Source organism: Balearica regulorum, chromosome 1 (genome assembly GCF_011004875.1).
Source record: "Balearica regulorum gibbericeps isolate bBalReg1 chromosome 1, bBalReg1.pri, whole genome shotgun sequence".
Classification (NCBI taxonomy): domain Eukaryota; kingdom Metazoa; phylum Chordata; class Aves; order Gruiformes; family Gruidae; genus Balearica; species Balearica regulorum.
The window spans coordinates 209,327,991-209,351,016 of record NC_046184.1 but is presented as its reverse complement, the minus strand read 5'-3'; the positions used below and the strand labels follow the sequence as shown (position 1 = coordinate 209,351,016).

Sequence of the window (23,026 nt, the reverse complement as noted above, 5' to 3'; positions counted from 1 at the left end):
AGAAAATAGAAACTGTAAACTAGATCAGACCCTAAATCCATCTATTAGGAGATATTATCTTCTGCACCAAGCGCAGCAAAGCAATGTAACACTGCATAAAAAGAGATCATCTAATAATCTACTTACACATGATCATAATCATGTCCATAGGGGTTACAGGTTTGCCCTGGAATCCAGGGTCTTCCAGAGGCGGGCTGGACATCAAGGGTGAAAGAGGATGCTGCCAGCTGGCATGATATGTCTACATTCTGCCACTGTGAACTCCATAGCAAACTTCTTCCCAAACTCTAAGGATTAGGGATTAAGTTATAGCTCAGAAATGACCCTTAGTATCATTTTCAAAATAATTTATTTATCTTAATTATCTAACAATCCAACCTGGTTTGAACGTTCCTAGTTTGCTAGTAAACAAGAGCTCTTTCCTGAAAGAAATTCTTAATTATCTGTCTACTCAATCTCTTTTGAATCTTGCTAAATTGCTAATAGACAAGGATAGAACATTATATATTTATCAAAAAAAGATTGCTACAGTATCATATATCCGCTGAATCAAATATGATATACTTTTCATGTCCCAGAGATTTTTGCTTGCAAGGAACTGTGCAAGGGCCAAAACAATGCAATAGAGGAGTTGGTGTGAGGATAAGAAAGCAAAGCTTTTAATATGTTCAGTATTACTCTTAATGCAGTGTGAAATGCCATAAAGTTTTCTCTGGGGGAAAAAAAAAAAATAATAACTTGGAATTTGTCTCCTGAAGCCAACAGAGAATTCAGACATTAATCTGGGCACAGCTGTTTTCTACCTTTGAAAAGGGGAACCACATGAAGTATGGGAAAGAAAAAGGTGACATAATTGAGTAGAGGTTTGTGGTGGGTTGACCCTGGCTGAGGGCCAGGTGCCCACCAGAGCCGCTCTATCACTCCCCTCTTTCATTAGACAGGGGAGAAAAGGTACAATGAAAAAAAAACTTACGGGTCGAGATAAGGACAGGGAGAGATCATTCTCTAATTATCATCATGAGCAAAACAGACCGAACTTAGAGAGGGAATTCATCTTATTTATTACTAAGCAAAACAGAGTAGAGGAATGAGAAATAAAACCAAATCTTAAAACACCTCCCCCCACCCCTCCCATCTTCCCGGGCTCAACTTCACTCCCGGCTTCAACCTCCGCCCCCCCCAGCGGCACAGGGGGACGGGGAGTGGGGGTTACGGTCAGTTCATCATGCGGTGTTTCTGCCGCTTCTTCATCCTCAGGGGGAGGACTCCTCTCATCATTCCCCTGCTCCAGCATGGAGTCCCTCTCACGGGAGACAGTCCTTCACGGCCTTCTCCAACGTGAGTCTCCTCCACGGGGTGCAGACCTTCAGGAGCAAACTGCTCCAGCGTGGGTCCCCCACGGGGTCACAAGTCCTGTCAGCAAACCTGCTCTGGCGTGGGCTCCTCTCTCCACGGCTCCACAGGTCCTGCCAGGAGCTTGCTCCAGCGCGGGCTTCCCACGGGGTCACAGCCTCCTTCAGGTGTCTCCACCTGCTCCGGCGTGGGGTCCTCCACGGGCTGCAGGTGGAATCTCTACACCCCCTCATCCTCCCTCCATGGGCTGCAGGGGAACAGCCTGCTTCACCATGGTCTTCACCACGGGCTGCAGGGGGATCTTGCTCCGGCGCCTGGAGCACCTCCTCCCCCTCCTTCTTCACTGACCTTGGTGTCTGCAGATGTTCTTACATCTTCTTACTCCTCTCTCTGGCTGCAAAAAGCGCTCTCTAACTGTTTTTGTCTTTCTTAAATATGTTATCACAGAGGCGCTGATTGGCTTGGCCTTGGCCAGCGGCGGGTCCGTCTTGGAGCCAGCTGGCATTGGCTCTATCAGACACAGGGGAAGCTTCTAGCAGCTTCTCACAGAAGCCACCCCTGTAGCCCCCCCGCTACCAAAACCTTGCCACGCAAAACCAACACAAGGTTTGCTCGCATTTTTCTTCATAAAGTATGTGAATAGATGCAAAGAGTGGAATAGGAGGAGTAGAAAAAAGGGAATTGAAGTAAACAAGTGTTGAAATAATGAGTCTACCATCATGCTGCTAGCATTGTAAACAAAAGCAAAGGCACAGTCTGTGGAAGTTATGCAGAGTCACAGACGGGTTTAATGAGAAGCAGAGTCAAAATGGACCACTCATTTACAAAGCCTAAATTTCAGTATGACTGCTCATTAAATAACAATAATTCAGTGAATACTTGCAGAAAAAGGGTAAAACCTGCTTTTTGTCAATGATAAGTCTAAACTGACAGCTAAACAGTGTCATAGATCAAGTATACTCCTTTGATACAAATGGATATGTTTTACTATTGAAAATAGCAGTAGCTATTTGAAAAAAAAGGCAATAATAACATAGATGTTCAACAGAACTGCGCAATGATCAGGAAAGCACCTACAGTTCTCAAGCAACCTGGAAGATGTTATTTTACCTCTAAAACCAGAATCGGTGTTTTGTCTGATTAATCTATCAAACTCTTTCTCTATTGCTGTCTCTTTGTCACATTAATTTCATGGCTAGTGAGCGCAGTCACAGCTGGTCTTTGTTAACATCATAGTGTCATCTGCCAGTCTACACTTGAAGAGGGTCATGCTTTAATGTGAATAATGGCAATGTCACTGCATTGGAAAAGAGCTTTTTTGGATCAAATTTTCCTCCGAGTGAGTTCTTTGTGTAACAACCCTTCAGAAGCTGAAGAGTGCTCATCTTTCTCCTGGTTATGAAGATCCAGCTCACCATTACGGTAATTCAGAGCCCTCCAAATGCCACAAGAGACATGTCATGGTTGCCACCAATAGGCTGTAATAGTTTTCATGTGATTTAGATAGTTTTTCCAATACACTGGGAAGAAACTCCATGTTCTTGAGGATGTATGCAAGTTAGATATGATTCAGAAGCCATACAGCTTAGGTAGGAAGAGAAGCAGCATATATTATCTTGGTCATAGTGCTGCATGGCTTCTGGATGCATCCAGTCAGCTCAATGCAGGGGCAGAGCATGCCTGTTTATCAGTCCATCCAGATGTGCCCTCCCTGACGTGCCCCATAGCCATTTCAGAGCATCTGTAGGACCCCTCGTATGTGATTCAAAAAGGGAAGAAAAGAGGCTGAGCAGCTCCTTTTCTCCTGGCAGTGAAGGTGGACATTTGCAACTCCTAGGACCCATGTGGAGTGAGCCTAGGAAACTGTAGCACAGCAAGGAAAAGGTCAGTAGGGTAAGACTGGGGCAATGAATGTCCCCTCCTTAGACATTCTGTAGACTTGAAACCAAAAAAACAAAACAACCATTAGATCCTCTCTATTCTAGGAGAAAGCCTGTTAAGAAAGTGACCGTGTTTGCTTGTAGTCCAACTCCTAGTGCAATTACCAGATGCTATATTGTTGTCTAACTTTTATAGCCTACCTAAAGGAGATCTACAGTGCTCAAGAGTGGATATGGAAGAGAGTAAAGGTCAACAGACTGATGTTTCTTTCCATAAGAACATTTCATTAGAGTCAGAGATCACTGGAGTGAAACTGTGTCCACAGCGTTCCATGATAAGGGGCTTTTTTGATGATGAATCTGTCTAAATGTAAGCCAGATGCGGCTCAGTAGGCATTTATCTATATTAAATAGAGGTTATTCCATTAGACACAGTGTTATTCTGAGACAGTTTTTTTCATTTCTTTTCATTAAGGATACATTTTTTTTTAAACCTGAATTATTTCAACACTCAACTTCACACCACAGGACCATAAACATTTCTGTCAACTAACTTACTTATTTAGCTAACAAGATAGTCAACTGCAATGTGAAGCCAAGAATACATGGCTCATTTTGAAAAAGATGGTGGAAAGTTCTTAAACTAATTTTTCTGCCAAAAAAACATATTGTGTTAGCGCCTTTCTTACAAATGGCCTGCTTAGTTTTTTGTCTTGTACAGATGCCAAGATTAATTGCCAGCTTGCATTTATCATGCCAGTGCCCACTTCTGTGTGACAGGATTCTCACAAACCTGCTAACATTCTATAGTTCCTAACATTTATTTCTTTTTCTAAGCAAGAAGATTTTCAATCCTTCTTTACTTGTTTAAACAAGTTTGTGCCAATCTACCTAAGGTCAAATTGTAAACTCTTTTACATCCAAAGTAAATCCAGAGTAAGTCCATTGACTTTACTGGAGTTACTCTAGATTTACAAAAGATGACCGGAACCATGCCAGCGACTGTGATTGAGTAGCTCCTGATTTACACCAAGGTGAGATTTACTCTTCAGTTTTAGTTCTGTAATGGAAAACACCTGTGATCACTTAGAAGAACCGATCACATAGAGGAACTACTTCTGGGCAAAATTTTATGCTCTTCTGTGCTTGAGTGCACTGGAACAAAGACAACACCTTTTTATCCTTCAAAGGGATAGGTATCAGCATCATTTTGAGCAGATGCCAACAACACAGGCTGAATTTATGTTTGACTAATAGAAAATGGTGCTCTAGAGACAGATATTATGTCACTAAAGAGTAACCACAACAGCCATAAACAGCAAAGTTCAATATTATTCAGTAAAACAACACCCTGCTGAGACTGAGCACACGGGTTGCCCTCTCACTCTGGACAGGCCAGTTTCTGCTTTGACTGAAAAACAACAGGTTAAAAGCAGTTTATACGTTGCCCCTTGAAGTGGAAGCAATTATTTTAAACAGGATTTGTTAAATCGTGGCCCTAACTGGGGAACACTGTTGACTTCATTGGACACTTCATGGATACAAGAAGAGAACAGAAAATCAGTCTAGTTTATAAGCAGAAGGTGAGATCAGAAGTGGATTAGCTGATCCACTTCTGATGAAATAGTTAGGTTTCTTCTTTGTGCAGTTCAATTTTGATGTGATAATGCTACCTCCTGAGAATAAGAGATGGCTGAAAAACTTTGAATTTCTTTTTCTTTATGAGCAAATTCCATATTTGAAATTATTTTACTCATGGCAGCTTCACATGAAAATCAGTGCTTTCTAAGTTTTGCACAAAGTGATAAAAGAACATTTTCTAAAAAAGTATTCTAAAACTATATCACTTACACAATTCATGAATTAACTCATGACACATGGTATCAAGTCAAGCCATGTCATAGTATTGCACAGTCTGTCACAATTATGTATGATTACTGCTGTTCTGTCATAAAATAATGGAATAAAACATCAAACACTTCAAAATGTGATTTCATTTTAATATGATATTTTCCTTTTTTTTTTTTTTTCTGAAATGAGAGATTTTAATCTGGAAAATTTTTCTCAGTATTTTCACTGTGTTCCATACAGATAATGAAAAATGGTTTCTCAAAATGAAGTTTGCCAACAGAGAACTTCTAATTAAAAAAGTTTTAACCTACAGCAAACATCCCTCAAATACCTCAGACTCTCAACTCCTGGGTAAATTTATGCTGCACATTGAGAAAGTGCTGTCAAGATGCTGAGGGTTATTAGCAGAGAACTAGAAAGACTATTCAACCCTGACCACAGTGAGGCTCTACAAGATTCCTTTTAAGAAAAAAACTAGATGTTGACATGGTCTAAATTATATAATCACAGACTTTCATTTACTACAGCCACCTAGGCCAAATTCTGCAGATCTTGCAGCACTCTAGAGAGATTACAGCAATAATATTGCTTGAGAAAATATATAAGATTTAACTCTGAAAAATTTCCTGTGAGATTGCCAATGGCGGAAAAAATCCACAAATACAAGCCAGAAGATAAGTAACTTCAAAGATCAGCAACTTCAAAGATCAGCAAGTATACGGCCTTAAAATCCTTATATCTGTATCTTCCTTCCTATTTTGAAGTAAATACATCTACCTGACTTGAACTTCTCTAAAATGTGAAATCCTTATTAAGGAAAAAGTAATCCTCAGGGAGAGTGGGATTAAGTATATCAGCTAGTTGGATTTAGGTATAGAGTCATAGAATCATAGAATTGTTTAGGTTGGAAAAGACCTTTAAGATCATAGAGTCCAACCATTAACCTAACATCGCCAAGTCCACCACTAAACCATGTCCCTAACCACTACATCTAACATGTCTTTTAAATACCTCCAGAGACGGTGACTCAATCACTTCCCTGGACAACCTGTTCCAGTGACTGAAAATCCTTTCGGTGAAGAGATTTTTTCTAACCTCCCCTGGCACAACTTGAGGCCATTTCCTCTTGTCCTATCACTTGCTACTTGGGAGAAGAGACCAACACCCACCTCACCAAAACCTCCTTTCAGGTAGTTGTAGAGACCGATAAGGTCTCCCCTCAGCCCCCTTTTCTCCAGGCTAAACAGCCCCAGCTCCTCATCAGACTTGTGCTCTAGGCCCTTTACCAGCTTTGTTGCCCTTCTCTGGACACGCTCCAGCACCTCAATGTCTTTCTTGTAGGGAGCGGCCCAAAACTGAACACAGTACTCGAGGTGCGGCCTCAGTAGTGCCGAATACAGGGGGACGATCACTTCCCTAGTCCTGCTGGCCACGCTATTTCTGATACAAGCCAGGATGCTGTTGCCCTTCTTGGACACCTGGGCATGCTGCAGGCTCATATCCAGCCAGCTGTTGACCAACACTCCCAGGTCCTTTTCCCCCAGGCAGCTTTCCAGCCACTCTTCCCCACTCCTGTAGCGTTGCCTGGGGTTGTTGTGACCCAGTGCAGGACCCAGCACCGAGCCTTGTTGAAGCTCATACAGTTGGCCTCAGCCTGTCCAGATCCCTCTGTAGAGCCTTCCTAACCCAAGCAGATCAATGCTTCTGCCCAACTTGGTGTTGTCTGCAAACTTACTGATAGTGCACTCGATCCCCTCAACATGCAACATACAAAGCAGAATTTGACCTTTAAAGTCCCAGCTGTACTAACCACTGGACTAGAAAGTCATAAAATTTATTTTGTAAGAAAACAGTTTTGCAGTTAAAATAACCACCTGCAAAACTGTTATGAATAGCTTGGTGATGTTACAGATGCCACAGATTTTGAGCAGTCCACTAAGATAATCAGAGGAGACAGGATTTAAACTAAAGTTGCTGTGGAAGGGGAACCTCAATCCATCCCACTCCTACCAGTTTGATGCCAGTGCCAGCAATAGATGCCCAGAGCCTGGAAAAGGATCACAGGCCAGCAGGAGAACACCTGAAGTGCAGCATGAAGGAGTTCCAGCCAGTCAGCAAGCTTCATCAGGGGCCCAACTTTAATGTCTCCATGCTAATGCACTTAGCATGGGGAATAAATAAGAGGAGTTGGAGAAGTGCACATGCCTGCTGGGCTATGATCTCATTGGCATCATGGAGACATGGTAGGATGGCTTCTGTGGCTGGAGTGTTGGAATGGAACAATACAGGCTCTTTAGGAAGGACAAACAGGGATGATGAGGAAGTGTCGCCCTTTATGTCAATGACTTACTGGAGTGCATGGAGCTCTGCCTGGGAAAGGATGAGGACCCAACCGAGAGCTTATGGGTCAGGATTAAAGGGAGGGCAGGGACAGGTAACACTATAGTGAAGGTTTGCTACAGGCCACCCAACCGGGAAGACTGAGCAGAGGAGGCCCTCTATAAACAGGAGCAGCCTCATGTTCACAAGCCCTGGTCCTCATGGGGGACTTCAATCACCCGATATCTGTTGGAGGAACAACACAGTCAATGGGATCTGATGAGATGCATCCACGGGTCCTGAGGGAACTGGCAGATGAAATTCCTAAGCTACTATCCATACTATCCATCATATTTGAGATGATGTGGCAGTCCAGTGAAGTTCCCACTGAATGCAAAAGTGGAAAACACAACCCCCATTTTTAAAAAGGGAAAAAAGAAAGACCTAGGGAACAACAGGCCAGTCAGTCTCACGTCTGTGCCTGGCAAGATCATGGAGCAGACCCTCCTGGAAACTATGCTCAGGCACACAGAACATAAGGAGGTGGTTGGTGACAGCCAACGTGGCTTCACTAAGGGCAAAACCGTGCCTGACAAATTTGGGGACCACCTACAACAGGGTTACAGCATTGGTGGATAAGGGAAGGGCAACTGACATCATATACCTGGACTTGTGCAAAGCATTTGACACTGTCCCGCACAACATCCTTGTCTCTAAATTGGAGAGACATGAATTCGATGGATGGACCACTCGGTGGATAAGGAATTGGCTGGATCGTCGCACTCAAAGAGTTGTGGTCAATGGTTCAATGTCCGAGTGGAGAACGGTGACAAGTGGTGTTCCTCAGGGGTCAGTGTTGGGACTGGCACTGTTCAACATCTTTGTCAGTGACATGGACAGTGGGATCGAGTGCACCCTCAGCAAGTTTGCCGACGACACCAAGCTGTGTGGTGCAGTCGACACGCTGGAGGGAAGGGGTGCCATCCAGGGGGACCTTGACAGGCTGGAGAGGTGGGCCCGTGCGAACCTCATGAAGGTCAACAAGGCCAAGTGCAATGTCCTGCACATGGGTCGGGATAATCCCAAGCACAACTACAGTCTGGGTGGAGAATGGGTTGAGAACAGCCCTGAGGAGAAGGACTTAGGGGTGTTGATTGATGAGAAGCTCAACATGAGCCGGCAGTGTGTGTTTGCAGCCCAGAAAGCCAACCGTGTCCTGAGCTGCATCAAAAGGAGTGTGACCAGCACATGAAGGGAGGTGATTCTCACCCTCTACTTTGCTCTTGTGAGACCCCACCTGGAGTACTGTGTCCAGCTCTGGGATCCTCAGCACAAGAAAGACATGGACCTGTTGGAGTGAGTCCAGAGGAGGTCACAAAGCTGATCAGAGGGCTAGAGCACCTCTCCTATGAAGACAGGCTGAGAGAGTTGCGGTTGTTCAGTCTGGAGAAGAGAAGGCTCTGGGGATACTTCCAGTATCTGAAAGGGGCCTACAGGAAAGCTGGAGAGGAAGTGCATTTGCCCCATGTTTACAAGGGCATGGACTGATAGGACACGGGGAATGGTTTTAAATTGAAAGAGGGTAGATTTAGATTGGACATAAGGAAGAAATTTTTTATGATGGGAATGGTAAGACACTGGAACAGATTGTCCAGAGAGGTTGTAGATACTCCCTCCCTGAAAGTGTTCAAGGCAGGTTGAAATGAGGCTTTGGGAAACCTGGTCCAGTGGAGGGTGTCCTTGCTCACGGCAGAGGGGTTGGAACTAGGTGATCTTTGAGGTCCCTTCCAACCCAAACCATTCTATGATTCTATGATTCTGTGATTGTTGGAATGGTTCATCCCTTCCTGTAGCACTGAATGCACTAATGCTCACTGAGCTCTGCGTAGTTTCTACTAAGTGTACTTATGGCGCTTCAGTCAGTAGCAAATGAGCAACTGAGGAAAACACTATCTGCTTTCAATACATAAAGCTTTGCACTTGACTGATTTTACATGGACTTCTGTGCTCTCCATTATTAGATTGTAAAATCTGCAGTTAATATGATTAAGTACTCTATTAAAAGACATAGACCTGACCCAACTGCATGTTCAATGAGAACCATCTATATATCTTCCTAAAAACTGTCAGGTGGCCTTAATTTTGAGTGGCATCTTTAGCTCCTCCTATAATAAACTTTGGGCTAAATCCCCATCTGATTTAATTTGGCCTGTCTGCAGTAAAGCTACTTCAAATCCACTGGATCACTGTTGCTGCTTTACAGTGCTATGAGCTGTAGAATCAGGTTTATGATAGCTTAAAAATTTGATTTTTCTCTTATTGCATTCACTGGTAAAATTTGCATTCACTTCAATGATATATGTCCTAATGGCTATTTCTATTGCACTGTAATTAAATGAGGTTTTAAAAAGGATGTCTGAATGCTACAGGTTCCTATACTGGCCAGATGATTTAGCAGCTCACTGCCATCAGGGACACTCCTGCTTCTCTATGCAGTCTCCTCCATCCAACAGTCAGTCGCTCTCCCTCCTTTTTTGGTACCAACACTGGTTCTCATCATACCCTTACATGAGATACTGTATCTCAGTAGCCTGGAAATAAACTGACATCCCACACTCCAGAGTAGTTTACTGCCAGACTAGTGAGTTAAATCAGTTCATAAAAGGACTGACGAGGTGCAGTTAACACATGGGAGAGGAAGGCACATCATGGGGCAAGGCAGGTGGGGAAAGTGGACTTTCCCTATCTATTCAGTTAGCTCTTAGTTCAGCTCACTGCACTTGTTGATGTGTAGCCTCACATTTGCTGTAAAGGTGATTTTACTGCAGCAACCTCAGCAAATCTTCCTGTACTCTGAAAAATTTCTCATGTTTTCACATATTCTTTTTAATTGCCTCTGCCCCACTTCATAGTATGTCATCTTGAATAGCTGATTGTCCTGAAGTCTTTTACAAAGTCCTAGGGAAAAGAATAAGACCCAGACTAATAAAATAAAGTAACACCATGTTTTGGGTTTATTCCTGCTAACTTCACAATTTATATGGAGTTTTCATAACAAGAAATCAGATATTAGAACTTCCCATGTGCCTGGTTAAACATGATGTCACCTTTGACACTGACTGAGTGCACTCCAGTTAACTGGGAGCTGGAAGGTGAGGCTGCTAAACCTGTCCCAGTTACAGAGCTTTTCATTATTAAGATAAAATGCTCGTGTGCAGATGTTCCATGAAAAGTTGTCCGAACCAAGATGAGTTTTACGTACATATTTTTATGAATGATTAGATCAAGTGTTTGCAACATATTAAGAAATTTTAAGTATTCCAAATCTGATATGAAACATCTAGCCTTCTGCCTGGACCCTGCATAAAGTTTATCTTCCCTTAAACGTACTTATAATGCAGCTGAATATAAGTGGAAGAGTTGATTCAGCATGATATACAGATAGATCATTTTCAGTTAATATTCACAGAAATTTCCTATTATTGCTACATCAACTGATCCTAATGATCACACGCTGTGGTCATCAGCAAAAAAGGCCAAAATTATTGCCATCGGTTCCTGTGAGTTCTGGCCAGACTGGCAGTGTACATCATTCTTCATTGTAATATTGTATTCTGATGTTTCCTCTGATTGACAGCTAGGTAACATAGCATTCACTATCAGCCAAATTTCTGTGGGCAAGATTTTCCCTTTAAGAATTTATGCCCATTGCTGTTTACGTCACCATGCAGCATCTTCAATAATCCCGATCCACATCTGACGTACTTAAAACCTGCAGTTCTCTGTAGGTGTTAACATGTTCCTCTTTCTCTCCTAAATCCAGACTCACTTCACCTTGAAGTCTTACAATTTTCATCATAACCCAACTACCTCCTCCAACTGTCCTGATTATGTTTTCTACTCTGACTTCCCTTGAATTTCTCAAAATCTTTGTCATACTATTGCGATCAGAAAGATGGATGGTTATTATGGTATATTTGATCCTAGGTGCCACAGCTATGATTTCATCCTTATTATAATTATCAGTGTTTTTACGGCAGATGCTTTACCCCTGTTTAAAGATGTTAACAGACAAGGCAAAGCCCAATGAGGCAATTTAGAGTAACAAAGTGATGCAATCATTTCACACTGAAGATCAGAGTCCCAGGGAGGTCTATAAATCAGGTTTCCAAGTTCACAGAGTTGACTGTATGCATAAGGCATCTCTAGCCACATCTCAATTAATACTTTGTGTAACTCAAAGAGGAGCAAATCCAAAGAGCAAAAAAGTTGGTAGAGGACTCAACTTCTATGTTGTACATGAGGGATTTGACAGAGAAGGGGTTCTTTCACACTAGCTTTAGTTCAGTCCCATGAACCGAAGGCCCACTGATGGTTGGCACATTTTAGATTTCTTCCAAAAGGAATCCAGCTTGCAAAGTTATAAATTGCCCTGTGATGTGAGTCACAGCATGAAACAGGACTGTTGGGAGATTCACTTCAAAAGTATATTGTTGATCCTCATTGAAATGATAGTTCTTGGTCCAAATCAGTAAATAAAGCAAGAGTTTAAAGAGTTTAAAAAGATGAGAGACTCATCTTCCAGTATTTCCTATCTGGGAGTTGGTCTGTGTGACCTCTTCTCAAAGCACGTATTTGAAGTGCCCAGCAATCCACAGACTTTCATCCTGCAGGTCTGAATGTGGAAGATTATTGATTATTTACTAAATCCTTTTGTAAAGATTATAATGCGTATTGTGTTGGCTCCTATCAATACAAGAACATGTTCTGTAGAGACAAACAATATTAAATGACTGGTTATATGATGAAATATAATAACCTGTTTTATCTTAGGAACCTGTAAGTATAGAGATCAAAACTGAAAATAAAATGAATAAATTTTCTCAACGTGAATAAATGTAAATGCATAAATGTCTTCAGGGATTACGTTGCCTTTTAACAGACAGACAAAATGGACAAAGAAATTTAAAAATATAAAGCAATTAAGCAGTACTTTTGCTGACATGCTGTATTAGCTACATGGCAGGAGTTTTAATTTAGCTTCTTCTAATTTCATCTTTGCTATGCCTTTGAAATATATTAGCACTCCTTTACGTGTTTTCCTAAGCCCTTGTCTAAAAAGCTGAACGTAAATGAAGTGAAAGTAGGTACTTTGATCTTCAGTCTTACTGGAGAAAGAATTATACACATTGTCATATCAGCATATGATTTCCTCTTGAATATACAGGCTTTGCTGATCCACGGACTGCAATATCAAACATATCTCAAAGCGGTTTGCATAATGCACTTCACATCTACATGAATGGCTCCATGTCCCAAGTTCAAGGCTCTGCAAATGATCCTATCTTTTTACTACACCACGCATTTGTTGACAGGTGAGTGTAATTCTTCGTAGTAAACCTCATTTATTTTACATTTTTACAGTGTGCTTTTCACTTACATTTCAAAATTGCAAATATTTTACATGCCTTTACATGCACAGCATTTTCAGACATCTGCAATTGAGCTCTGCTATTATTTGAGAGCAAGTGTCTTTCCTAACCTGTCTGTATGATGTTCACTAGATTAAATATAATTTGAGAAGTTGACAAATGCATTTGGCTTTTATTACCAAGGTAAAAATAGCTCTTCACTGATGTCATAGTGTTTAATATATATGGATGTGTATGTCAGGAAGTATGGACCAAAAGTGTGTGACTCATTTTAACACAAATATAATCAGTTGGAGCAATTCCTTTACATTCTAAATGTCAGTGCTGTTTTAATTTCTATTCCATAAGGAAAATCCGAGAGTGCTATTCATAAATTAAAAAGAAAAAAATCTGTATTTCAGTGTGACAAACAAAATTGTGACTCTCTTGATGAAAGAGAAGAGTACAGCTGTGCAGAATGAAAGGAAAGCAAACAGAAGGATATCATGTTTATTAATAAGAAAGGATAGGGGAGCACAGTTTTGCAAGAAAAGAGTGAAATTGCTATGCATTCCAAGATTTAATGATGACCTTAAAAATTTCTGTGTCATTATAATATATGTGAATGGCTACAAACAATTTACTGGGGACTGCATTACACCAAACTGTGATGACTAAAGAGCTATAAAAAAGAAAGTTAGCAAAGCAAAGGACTCTAAAAGCCTCACAAACAGCACTTGTTCTGGAGCAGTTTATATTTTCTTAACGTTCCTCCTGATTATACACGCATTGACTGTGCCTTTGCTACTGCAATGCTTAGAACAAAAGAACCGTTACCTCGTACACATTGTTTGGGACGTTTTCATAAATTTGTATACGCAGAAACCTACTGACTGAAGCCCTGCCTGGATGCAGCAAAGCGCTTATTCAGGTGAAAACCAAAATGGTTTCTTTATTTGGGTCACTGAGGCATGCAGCACAGGAGGGATGCAGATTATATCTTGCAGACATCATCTTGTAGTGAAGTTCTTTAGTTTTAGGCAGTTCATACCAAAATCCTTGTATAAAACTTTATCGTATTTAACCAAAAAGCTAGTCGGTGTAAAAGACAAATTTGACGTTGGACTTTTTCTCCTTAGTTTATACATTTAATGAGCCCAATGGTTGTATTCTTCATACTTTACCCATCCAGAAATAGGGCATCAAGTCTAAGCGTGTCACCCAAGCATCAATGGAATGGTTCCTTCAAAGGGTGACCCACCAATCTTCTGCTACTAATACTGTCAGGTATAATTAGCCTTCTGGAGGTGTCAGTTTTGTAATTTTTCTCTGTGAAAAGCTTTTCTTCAGAACATTTTAAAAGTTAAACACTGTAGCTTAGCTGTGATTTAGCATATCCACCCATTGACTGCTTGACAGGATGGATGCACAAGGGTTTCAGGTGTGGTTACAAATTTTGAGTTTGGCAGCTGGAAATTAACTTTCCAACATATAGGCTATTAAAAAATGGATCAATTGAATATTCAGAGAAAAAGAACACAGAAGGGAAAGCATTATGCTCTGCAATATCAAAAGAATTGTTTTCCTTAGACATTCATACTTGTATAAGACCTACGCATCTCTTAGCTCCCACTCGTTGCAGGGCTTAAGTAGCACCTTGGTCTTCATGCTGACCCCTCCCACAGACGAATTTCAGTCATAGTCATTATAAGCCCCTGGAAATACTTTTCATAACTGTAGCTGTTATTCATTGTGGAAGGCAAAATTATTTGCAAAAGATAACATCATTAAATCCTACTAGTGTTGAGGAAACAAATCACTGTACTGGCACTGTGGGGGCAATACAGATATCCATGATGTAACCTCATCCCATCTGCAGCAGAAAGAACCTTACCAGTGTTCTGCAGCTGCTGAGTATATGGGCTTTAGTACACATGGATGTAAAAAACTGATAATAATGCTGCCTTTTGTATAAGTGACAGAAATGCATTAGCATGATTAGGGTTACTTAGCAGCCTTATCCATGACAGATTAATCATGCTTTTAGTTATAATTAATAAGTAGGTGACTGATAGGTACGTACAGTACATTTAAAAAAATCCCTGTTCCTCTCCTACATAGACTTTAATTCTGAAGGGTTGCGAAGAAGTACTTTTCTGAGCCGCAATCAAGAATACAAAGAATAGAGGAAACAGGAAAAACAGTCTCCACAGCAGTAGAAGCATTTTTCTTGTCCATATCAACTTTTCTCATTTCAGCAGAACACTTTTGAGCTGATTGCTGTCACTATGTCGGGCTAATGGTCTTTTAACTAACTTTTAAACTAAATTTTCTGCTGAGGACAGCATGTCTTCCAGGCCTTGGTGAGGACATGGAGAGTTGTGAGATGGGGGTTTACTGGCAAAGGGTATAAAAAGACTGGACACTAGTAACCACAGGTCTGTTGGGTCTTGCAAAGACAGGGAACAGCTCTGTGTCAAGAAATCAAGAATGGTCCATCACTTTGAACATCCATGTAGGACCCAGGAGAAGGATTCCTTGCTCCACTGCAAATTCCTTGGGTGAAATTGAGTGCGTAGTTTGCTCTCCCAAACTCACATCTCCTGGAGACGTGTTTCCTTCCCATTGATTTCAACAAGATTTTTGAGGAGCTGTTGATCAGAGCTTCAGCTCACCCATCTGTAAAGTGGGTGATATTAGATGCCTACGCAACAGGGACCCTGTCAGGGTAAATGCATTAACGACTGTGAAATGCTCAGTTACGACCATAATAGGAGTGATAGAAGTAAGGCAATAGATCATTGGAACTGATTTTACACGGAAACATATGGTACAGAGGAGGATAAACAAGTGTATACGGAGTCTGCTGACAGGTGTGAGCCAAATGTTAGGAGCTGCTTTCCAAACTGAGCAACAGTCAGCCTCCCATCTGCTACCCCCCAGCCTTTCCTACCCAGGCCTGATGCACAAAATGAGGGAAGGAAGGACGGAGCAGAGGTGTAGTCAAGAAGATCTCTCAGCTGAAAGGGAAAGCATTTGCTTACAAATGGTCCCCCTTTTTTAGGTCACTTTCAGCAACACAGAAGTATGAAGGTACCCAGGCACCAGCTTTCTTAGCAATGATAAACCAATCTCCTCACCTTCTTATTTGATAGCTAGAAGACCTAGGGATCAGATCTCAGTGCTTGGTAAAAGCAGGTGACCACCCTGAAAATTATTAATTGTTAATCAAATGCCTAAAAAAAAAAAAAAAAAGATAACAAAATATACATTCAGCAAAATTGAGAGCTTTTTCAGCTCTGTGAAGCATTTGTCTTAATTGCAAATCTCTTCGCTATTCAGATATGCTCTACAGTCAGCACAAGGGAATAACAAGGAAGGAGTCAACCCACTCAAGCTGGAAGAAGCAGCTGCATAAGCAGTGAAAGCAAGGGCCCACAGTCCCACTTGAGCTCACTAGGGTGTTTTCTTTGCTCTGAAAAGGAACTCTCTCCTCTTTGTCAACTTTTCAGCACCTCCATCCCTATAGTCACAACGTGTCTTCATCTGTTCTCCCTGCACTCCTGCCCTTCGAATGTTTCTTCTATTTTTCTTTTCATTTGTTCTGTACGTCTCCCCTCCTTGACTTCCACATCCCACCCCAACAGTTCCCCTCTCAAACTGCAAAAAAACTAAATAGTAATGGGGAAAATAAGTTTCCATAAAAGATCTCCGTACTACTTTATACCTGTACAGTAGCTAATGCAATAGAGCCTCAGTTCTCATCTCGTTTCTCAGTTCTGCAGTAATGGACAGGGTTTATTACAGTAGTACAAATGACTTTCAAAGGGCCTAATTTTAGAACAAGCAATTTAGAACTGATTTTCTAGAGAAACACGATAGGGTGTTGACTTTCAGTCTCTTGCATCTCTAAAATCTATACTTGTTAGACTACTTGTACAGCTAGACCCAGATTGCCAGTTCTAGTGGTGCCACCACTACAGAGCCTTTTTTTCCAGCTTTCATGAGTATCCGAACAGCTCAGAATACTGCTGCAACCATCATTGCGTTAACCCAATGCTCTGACCAGTTGTTCCTCTTTGTTCATTCCCGTCTACCATTTCTTTGTTCTCTGTTGCATCGGATGAGCTGCTGGTCTCTATTTTCAAGGCCCTTCACTGCCCATCCCGAAATCATCCCTTATTCATTGCTAAGGAACTCAGTAACCCCTTCAATAAGTTTGTGATATCAGTCTCTATCTTACATCTGTTTGGCGTTCAGACAAGTCCCTTCATATTCCTCCTAGTTGGGAATTTTTCACCCTACACATCTACAGATTCCATCACCGTTCTTCCTTCGGCATGATACTTGCAGAAATGCTCAGACATTAGTAAGCTGAAACCTTCACTTAGTTGGTGAACTGTTACAGTCCCACTGCATGGTTGCCTAGTCCTACTCCCATCTGTTTGTATCCATCTGTTGTCCTTTGTCCTATGTGTATATTATAAGCTCTGTTATTAAGGAGCTGTCTAATTGCACTGGTCTGTGCAGCACCTGGCATATTTTTAGCCTGTGATTATGGCTCTCAGGTATCAAAACAATGAAAGCAACAGGAGATAGTAATTGTTACATTTATAATCATATGAAATGGCAATCACACGAAATGGCTGGACATCCCCATGCTGATCTTGTTGATTCAGTAACTCTTTTGCTTGTACACAGGACTAAATTCATGCATCAAAGAGAAAAACACCTTCAGGTGGGTGTGTATGTGTGCGCAGTTGTGTGGGTGCACAGGCACTCTGCTAACAGTAATCCAAGTCCAGCGTAAGGTGACATAGCAAGCGGCCACGCTCATTTACAGCCACTTACATACATGCACACTTCCAAGGGGGTGAAGGAGAAACTCTCCTACACATCAGCTTCAGAGCCCGATGAAAATGCCACAAATTCTGCTTAATCAAGGCAAATGTCTCTGTGCTGTTCAGCAGCATCAGCTGCCACAGACTCCTCTGCAGGATGCTAAAATAACCCCTTCTGCTTCAGTGGCAGGCTGGAGCTGGGAGCTTTACGAAATGCCAGACTCTGGCTTATTTGAGGATCTAACAATAAAATGTTCCTTATCGCATTGCTTATCAGTAAAGTGTTAAACTGTGAAAAGCATGTATGGAACAATCTGTTCAACAATATATTAGAACCCCAAATCTACACATCCCGATTCGCATGCCAGTAACACCCCATTCCCTAAGCCGACTTTATGGACAGTTTCAGTCCCTGTGGACTCAATATACTCACTTTCATGCCAGTCCCTCAAAAAAAATAGTTAGCATTATGTCAAAAGTGATTTTGTTGCAAAATACTTTAACAAGAGGAAATTTGATTTTCACTCTCAGGAGATGTCAAAATAAAAGCTTCTTATTTTTACTCTGTTTTTGAAACAGAACATTTTCATTTTCTCTTAAATGTCATCTCAGGTTTTTTAAACCAAAAAATGGCATGAGAAAAACTAAGTTATTCTCTTGTTTTGAAATGTTGACAGGAAACAAGAACTTTTTTTAGCAGTTAAAAACTATTTGCTTCAAGAATTTGGAACATTTGGAGTGAAAGCATTCAAAAAGAATCATTAGAAATTCTTGTAAGGCAACACTAGGTTTCCAGACTTGTTTAATACATGAAATAAGATTCATTTCTCACCCTGAACTGTCTCCAGTGGGAGACAACACAGAGAAAGCATAAGGCTGAGGACGTATTGTCCCCATTTAGTATACGGAAACTTAGAGACACCAAAACAAGTGACTTAAGCACAGCTGAGATGGAGATTGTAATACAATGATATATCAGCTAATAATAGAGCAGTGTAAAAATGGAGAAGTCACTGCATAAACACTAAGCATATGATTAATTTTCTCCCTTGATGTAGGCACAGAAAGACTCTTATTGCTTCCTGAGGTATGTTTGCAAAAAATGGTGACACAGCCTAAAAGTCGTATTTTTCTGGAGCTGCATGAACTATGGCTTAGAGCTGCATGAAATCAGTTGAGCAAAGGCAGGTCAAGAGGCTGCCATTAGCAATACACCTCCTCCCACAGTAACAATAAACCCACAGTGCTTCTGCATCGTGTCAGCTCAGGATCCTACTGTGTGCCCAGCACTGTATCCTCCCAAGTGCCCGCATAAAGGCTGTCGGTAAGGTGAAGTCATCTCCATAATTGTCCCTGGCATGAAGGTGACACATGGTTAAAGTCCTTCCACTCAGTGAAAGCATGAACATCAATGAGCTACTGCTATGGTCAGGGGTAAGCAAGTACAGCTTTTATGAGTAAAGCCCCTGGGATTTGCTCCTGATCTAGGGAAGTTTTGCATCATTTTCAGAACAGAGCTGAGACGATCACGTGTAGCAGGACAGCCCCTAATGCTCCCAAATATCACTTTACCTTGTAAAAGCTTTTGCATTTTGCTAATATGTCTTTTGATATCTGGCAGCTGAGTGAAATCTTGTGGAAGCTGGTGGGTATGACAGTCATTTCTTACTCAGGATGCCTGTCCATAACCATGTCTTTTGGAATTAAACATCTGGATTATAAAGTGCCTTTGCACAAAAAAAATTGAACTGTTTTCACCATGCAACAGAGATGGGAGGGATGATATGGTATTGGTGGCGGCTGTATGTTTTCAGTGGGATTGTATGCATATGCTGAATGCATGCAAGATGGATAAAGAGGGAAAAAACCACTTCAGAAGAAGACAGGGAAGGCAGTAGGAAGCCAAGGACAGCTGGAGAAGCATTTAAATATGGTGATTGTTTAGTAGTAGCACAATATCCAAAGAACTCCCCATAAACGATTTTACCTGTAGGACTATGAATAGCGAGGAACTTGGTGTAGGAGGTTACCTTAGACCTTAGTCCACCTGTCCCAGGGAGCTCCCTTGTCCCCTGGCACCTGGGCTAATGAAAGCGTCAGCATTGGAGCTGATGACCTGCTCACACTTTTGATTAACACATTAACGTAGGCCTGTTAACATGTAGGCCTGCATCAGAGCCACGTTTAGCAGATCTGCTGGTTTCTCCCTCTAAGGAAACACACCTCCAGTGTTGGCTAAGCTGTATTCTTCTCAAGCTACAGTGCAGACATCTCCTTTTGAGCCCCACTTATAGTCAGTAGAGGCTGTAGTCAAAGAGTCACTGACTGGTGACCAGCTCAGCTGCAAACATCTCTGCTGAGGCACCTTTTTGTCTTTTGATTGGATGAGTCCACTCAAAATATTTCTTTTTATCTCTGCACAGCACCTGGCACAGACGGTTCATTTTAACTCGAGTTCAGAAATGCATACTATACATAAGTACTATATCCAAATACCCACGACACACGTAATGCTTAAGGTGTATGACCCAGTACTTGTGTGTGTAATAAGACCGAGGCTGGGAAAGTTATCTCCCCACCTCCAAAGCCCTCAGGGGAATTAATTACATTTTTGCAATGCATCCTGGGTGGCAGGTGCCTGTCAGAACTCTTCTCCCTACTTTGCATGTATTAGACGGCCCCTGCCAGGAATAGAGCCCTGATCAGCATGCACAGCTACGTCCCACCAGCAGGCTCTGTGGCACAGCAGTGAGGTAGCCCAGCTCTCACCCTTCTTTGATGCTTAACAAAATCTCCTCGTTACCGGCAGTGGCTGTGCTGGAAGCTGCCATGTCACAGCAACCAGCTCTGTTTTACCAGGAGGGACATCAGAGGAAGAAAACTGCTCCCCAGCAGAGCATTTCATGTCAGGGTGGGCCAGGAGTGACTTTGGTCACAAGCTTTACTGGCACACGTAAGCTCCTATGACAAGTGTGAGATACAGAGCAGATCAGTACTGACGGGGTAGGAAACTCAAGCACAGAGATTTTAAGAAATAAAAGCAGGAATGGATTTGTCTTAATTTTGCTTCCCCATGGGGATGTCTACAAACGTGCAGGAGGGCACACACTCCTTCTGTTACCACAAGACCTCGGTTGTCACTGAATTGGAGCTGCTAACCTTCCCCTCCTAACCTCTCAGGCTTAGTAGCAAGTTAACCAGAGCTACTCAGCTAGTTTGATGGAGCTGACTCACTCACAGTGGGCTCAGTATGTGGGTAGAGCGAGTTCACATCTACTGCAAAATACCACACAAATATATCCATGGAAAACAGAGTGTAAGTGGGAAGGTTGGGGTGTTGCTGAGAAACACAGCTCCCCAGTATCTCTCCTTTGATATCCCCGTGTCTGGGACTGAAATGCAAATCATACACTGAGATACCAAATCTGGACTGTAACACCTATTTCAGTAAGGCTGGGCAGTTACTGCAATTGCAAAGCACCCAAAAGGACGCAGGAACAGCCTTGGAGAGTCGCACCACAGGTTCATCTGATCTGTACCATGACTAGAGTGGTGGCCAAAGCAAAAGCGAAGGAGTATAGGTTTAGAGCAACCCTCCTCCAGAAGACGTCCCTGCTTTGCCCATTGGACAGACAGGAGTCTATATAGTACAGTTGCGGTTGCATCTGCATCTAAAGTAATCCACACTCTTAAGTCCTCTGGCAATCCACAGATAGACCATATAGAATCAGAGACAGAGAGAAATAAGAGCAAGGAGCAGGCTCTGGAGATGAATGTTCTTTTTATCAATTCAGCATAATAAAACCTATAACGCTGCTGATCCACCTTGCTTTAGAGGAATGGCAAGAGGAAGGTTAACTAGACATCTTCTGGATTCTATGTGAAACACAGCAGTTGGCAATCTCACTTGCCATGTCATTATTCAGGCTAGATGTTTGTAATGACCCATTCTGCGCTTAAAAATCAATAATATAGGAGGTTCAGTTCAAATAGTCCCATTTAAAGTGCATGTTTCATATCACTCGTACTGCAAGGTTTTAGTTCAGCCAACGCAGTTATAGAATGGATCATTTTGTACGCTGCATATTACGCAAGCGATTAGTGGGTTTTTAAAGGAAAGGTTACTTTGCCCTGAAACTTGGCAAGAGCCACATGGTTAGTCTTCACCTATTCTCTTAATGCTGGAGGAGGAGAAAGCTCTCTCTGTGACACAGCGATCAAGACAAGCTTTGATGCAGACAGCTAGCATAACATTGAATTTCCTTCCTGCAGCACTTCTGCAATAATAGCTGCTGTAATTGTTCAAATAGTAAAAAATCACAGGAAAACATGGTACTTTTCTCACCCACGTCTAGCTACCTTCTATTCATCAAAAGAAATTATCACTTTGCTACTGTAGATGTGATTTATATATTACATGCCCTTGTGAACCTCAATAATGACAATTTCTCAGTCTCAGAAGAATTGAATTACAGAGCACAGGAGTGGGTTACATAGAGTCAGTCCAGCTACCTCCACAGCAGTCCATTTTAATCTGCTTGTGATCCTTCTCTTCAGGGGAAACTAGTTATTAAACTTTGGAGCAGCTGGCATTTGTAATCTCTTACTTCAAGTGATGTTTTTCTGTTAGCTGCAAGCCATGGCAAAGAGGAACATGAAAAAGTTAACAGAGGATATACACTCCAGCAAATGTTCACTCCCCCCCCCGCCCCCCATGCAACACGTGGTTGCATTTGTATTTCCTTATTTACAAAGCACAAAGGACACACCATCATGTCTCATATATACCTTGGTTTTTGCAGTGTTGGACAGCACTGGAGACCTAAATCTGAATGAGAAACAAATATTTCCAGCCAAAATAGAAATTACCCTGGTTTGACAGAAAGGGGTGAAACACCACACCTGGCAGCTATTTTAAAGAACAAGAATTTCTCTCCTGCACCTGGGAGGAGTCATTGCTGACTTTCATTGGTGTAAAACAGAGGCTGGCTTGACTAAGAAAAGTATCTGACCAAATCTCAGCCCAGCTAAGCCTCACCAAAACTCATAATTTCTTTCCAGCAGAGGTGCAGAAGAAGCTTCTGCAGGGGTTAGCTTGCCTTGTCAATAACTGGGTTACAATGAGGCACTACCTAGAGAATACTCACATTCCTCTGCACAGATTCCTACACAGTTTCCAACACTCTGCTCCTCCCTTTAGTGTCGTGCGGGATGTGTCGTGCTCAGGTTATCCGATCAAACATAACCTGAGCTCAGCACTTGTTGGTTCATCCTACTCAATTTTCTGACAAGAATATTTCTGTGAGGTTCATTGACTGGGAAAGTGGGTTACAGGGCTGCCCAGCAGGTTCAGCTTTGTGGTACAGGAGCT

General features: G+C 41.9%; 1 protein-coding gene across 1 annotated transcript in view; it reads left to right on the top strand.

Annotated features, from left to right (window-relative positions):
* TYR (tyrosinase) overlaps positions 1–23,026 on the top strand; it is a 53,747-nt gene that overhangs the window by 11,196 nt on the left and 19,525 nt on the right. The window contains exon 3 of the mRNA XM_010298957.2: positions 12,631–12,778. Coding sequence (XP_010297259.2) covers positions 12,631–12,778 — 148 coding nt within the window. The remainder of the gene's footprint in view (positions 1–12,630; positions 12,779–23,026) is intronic.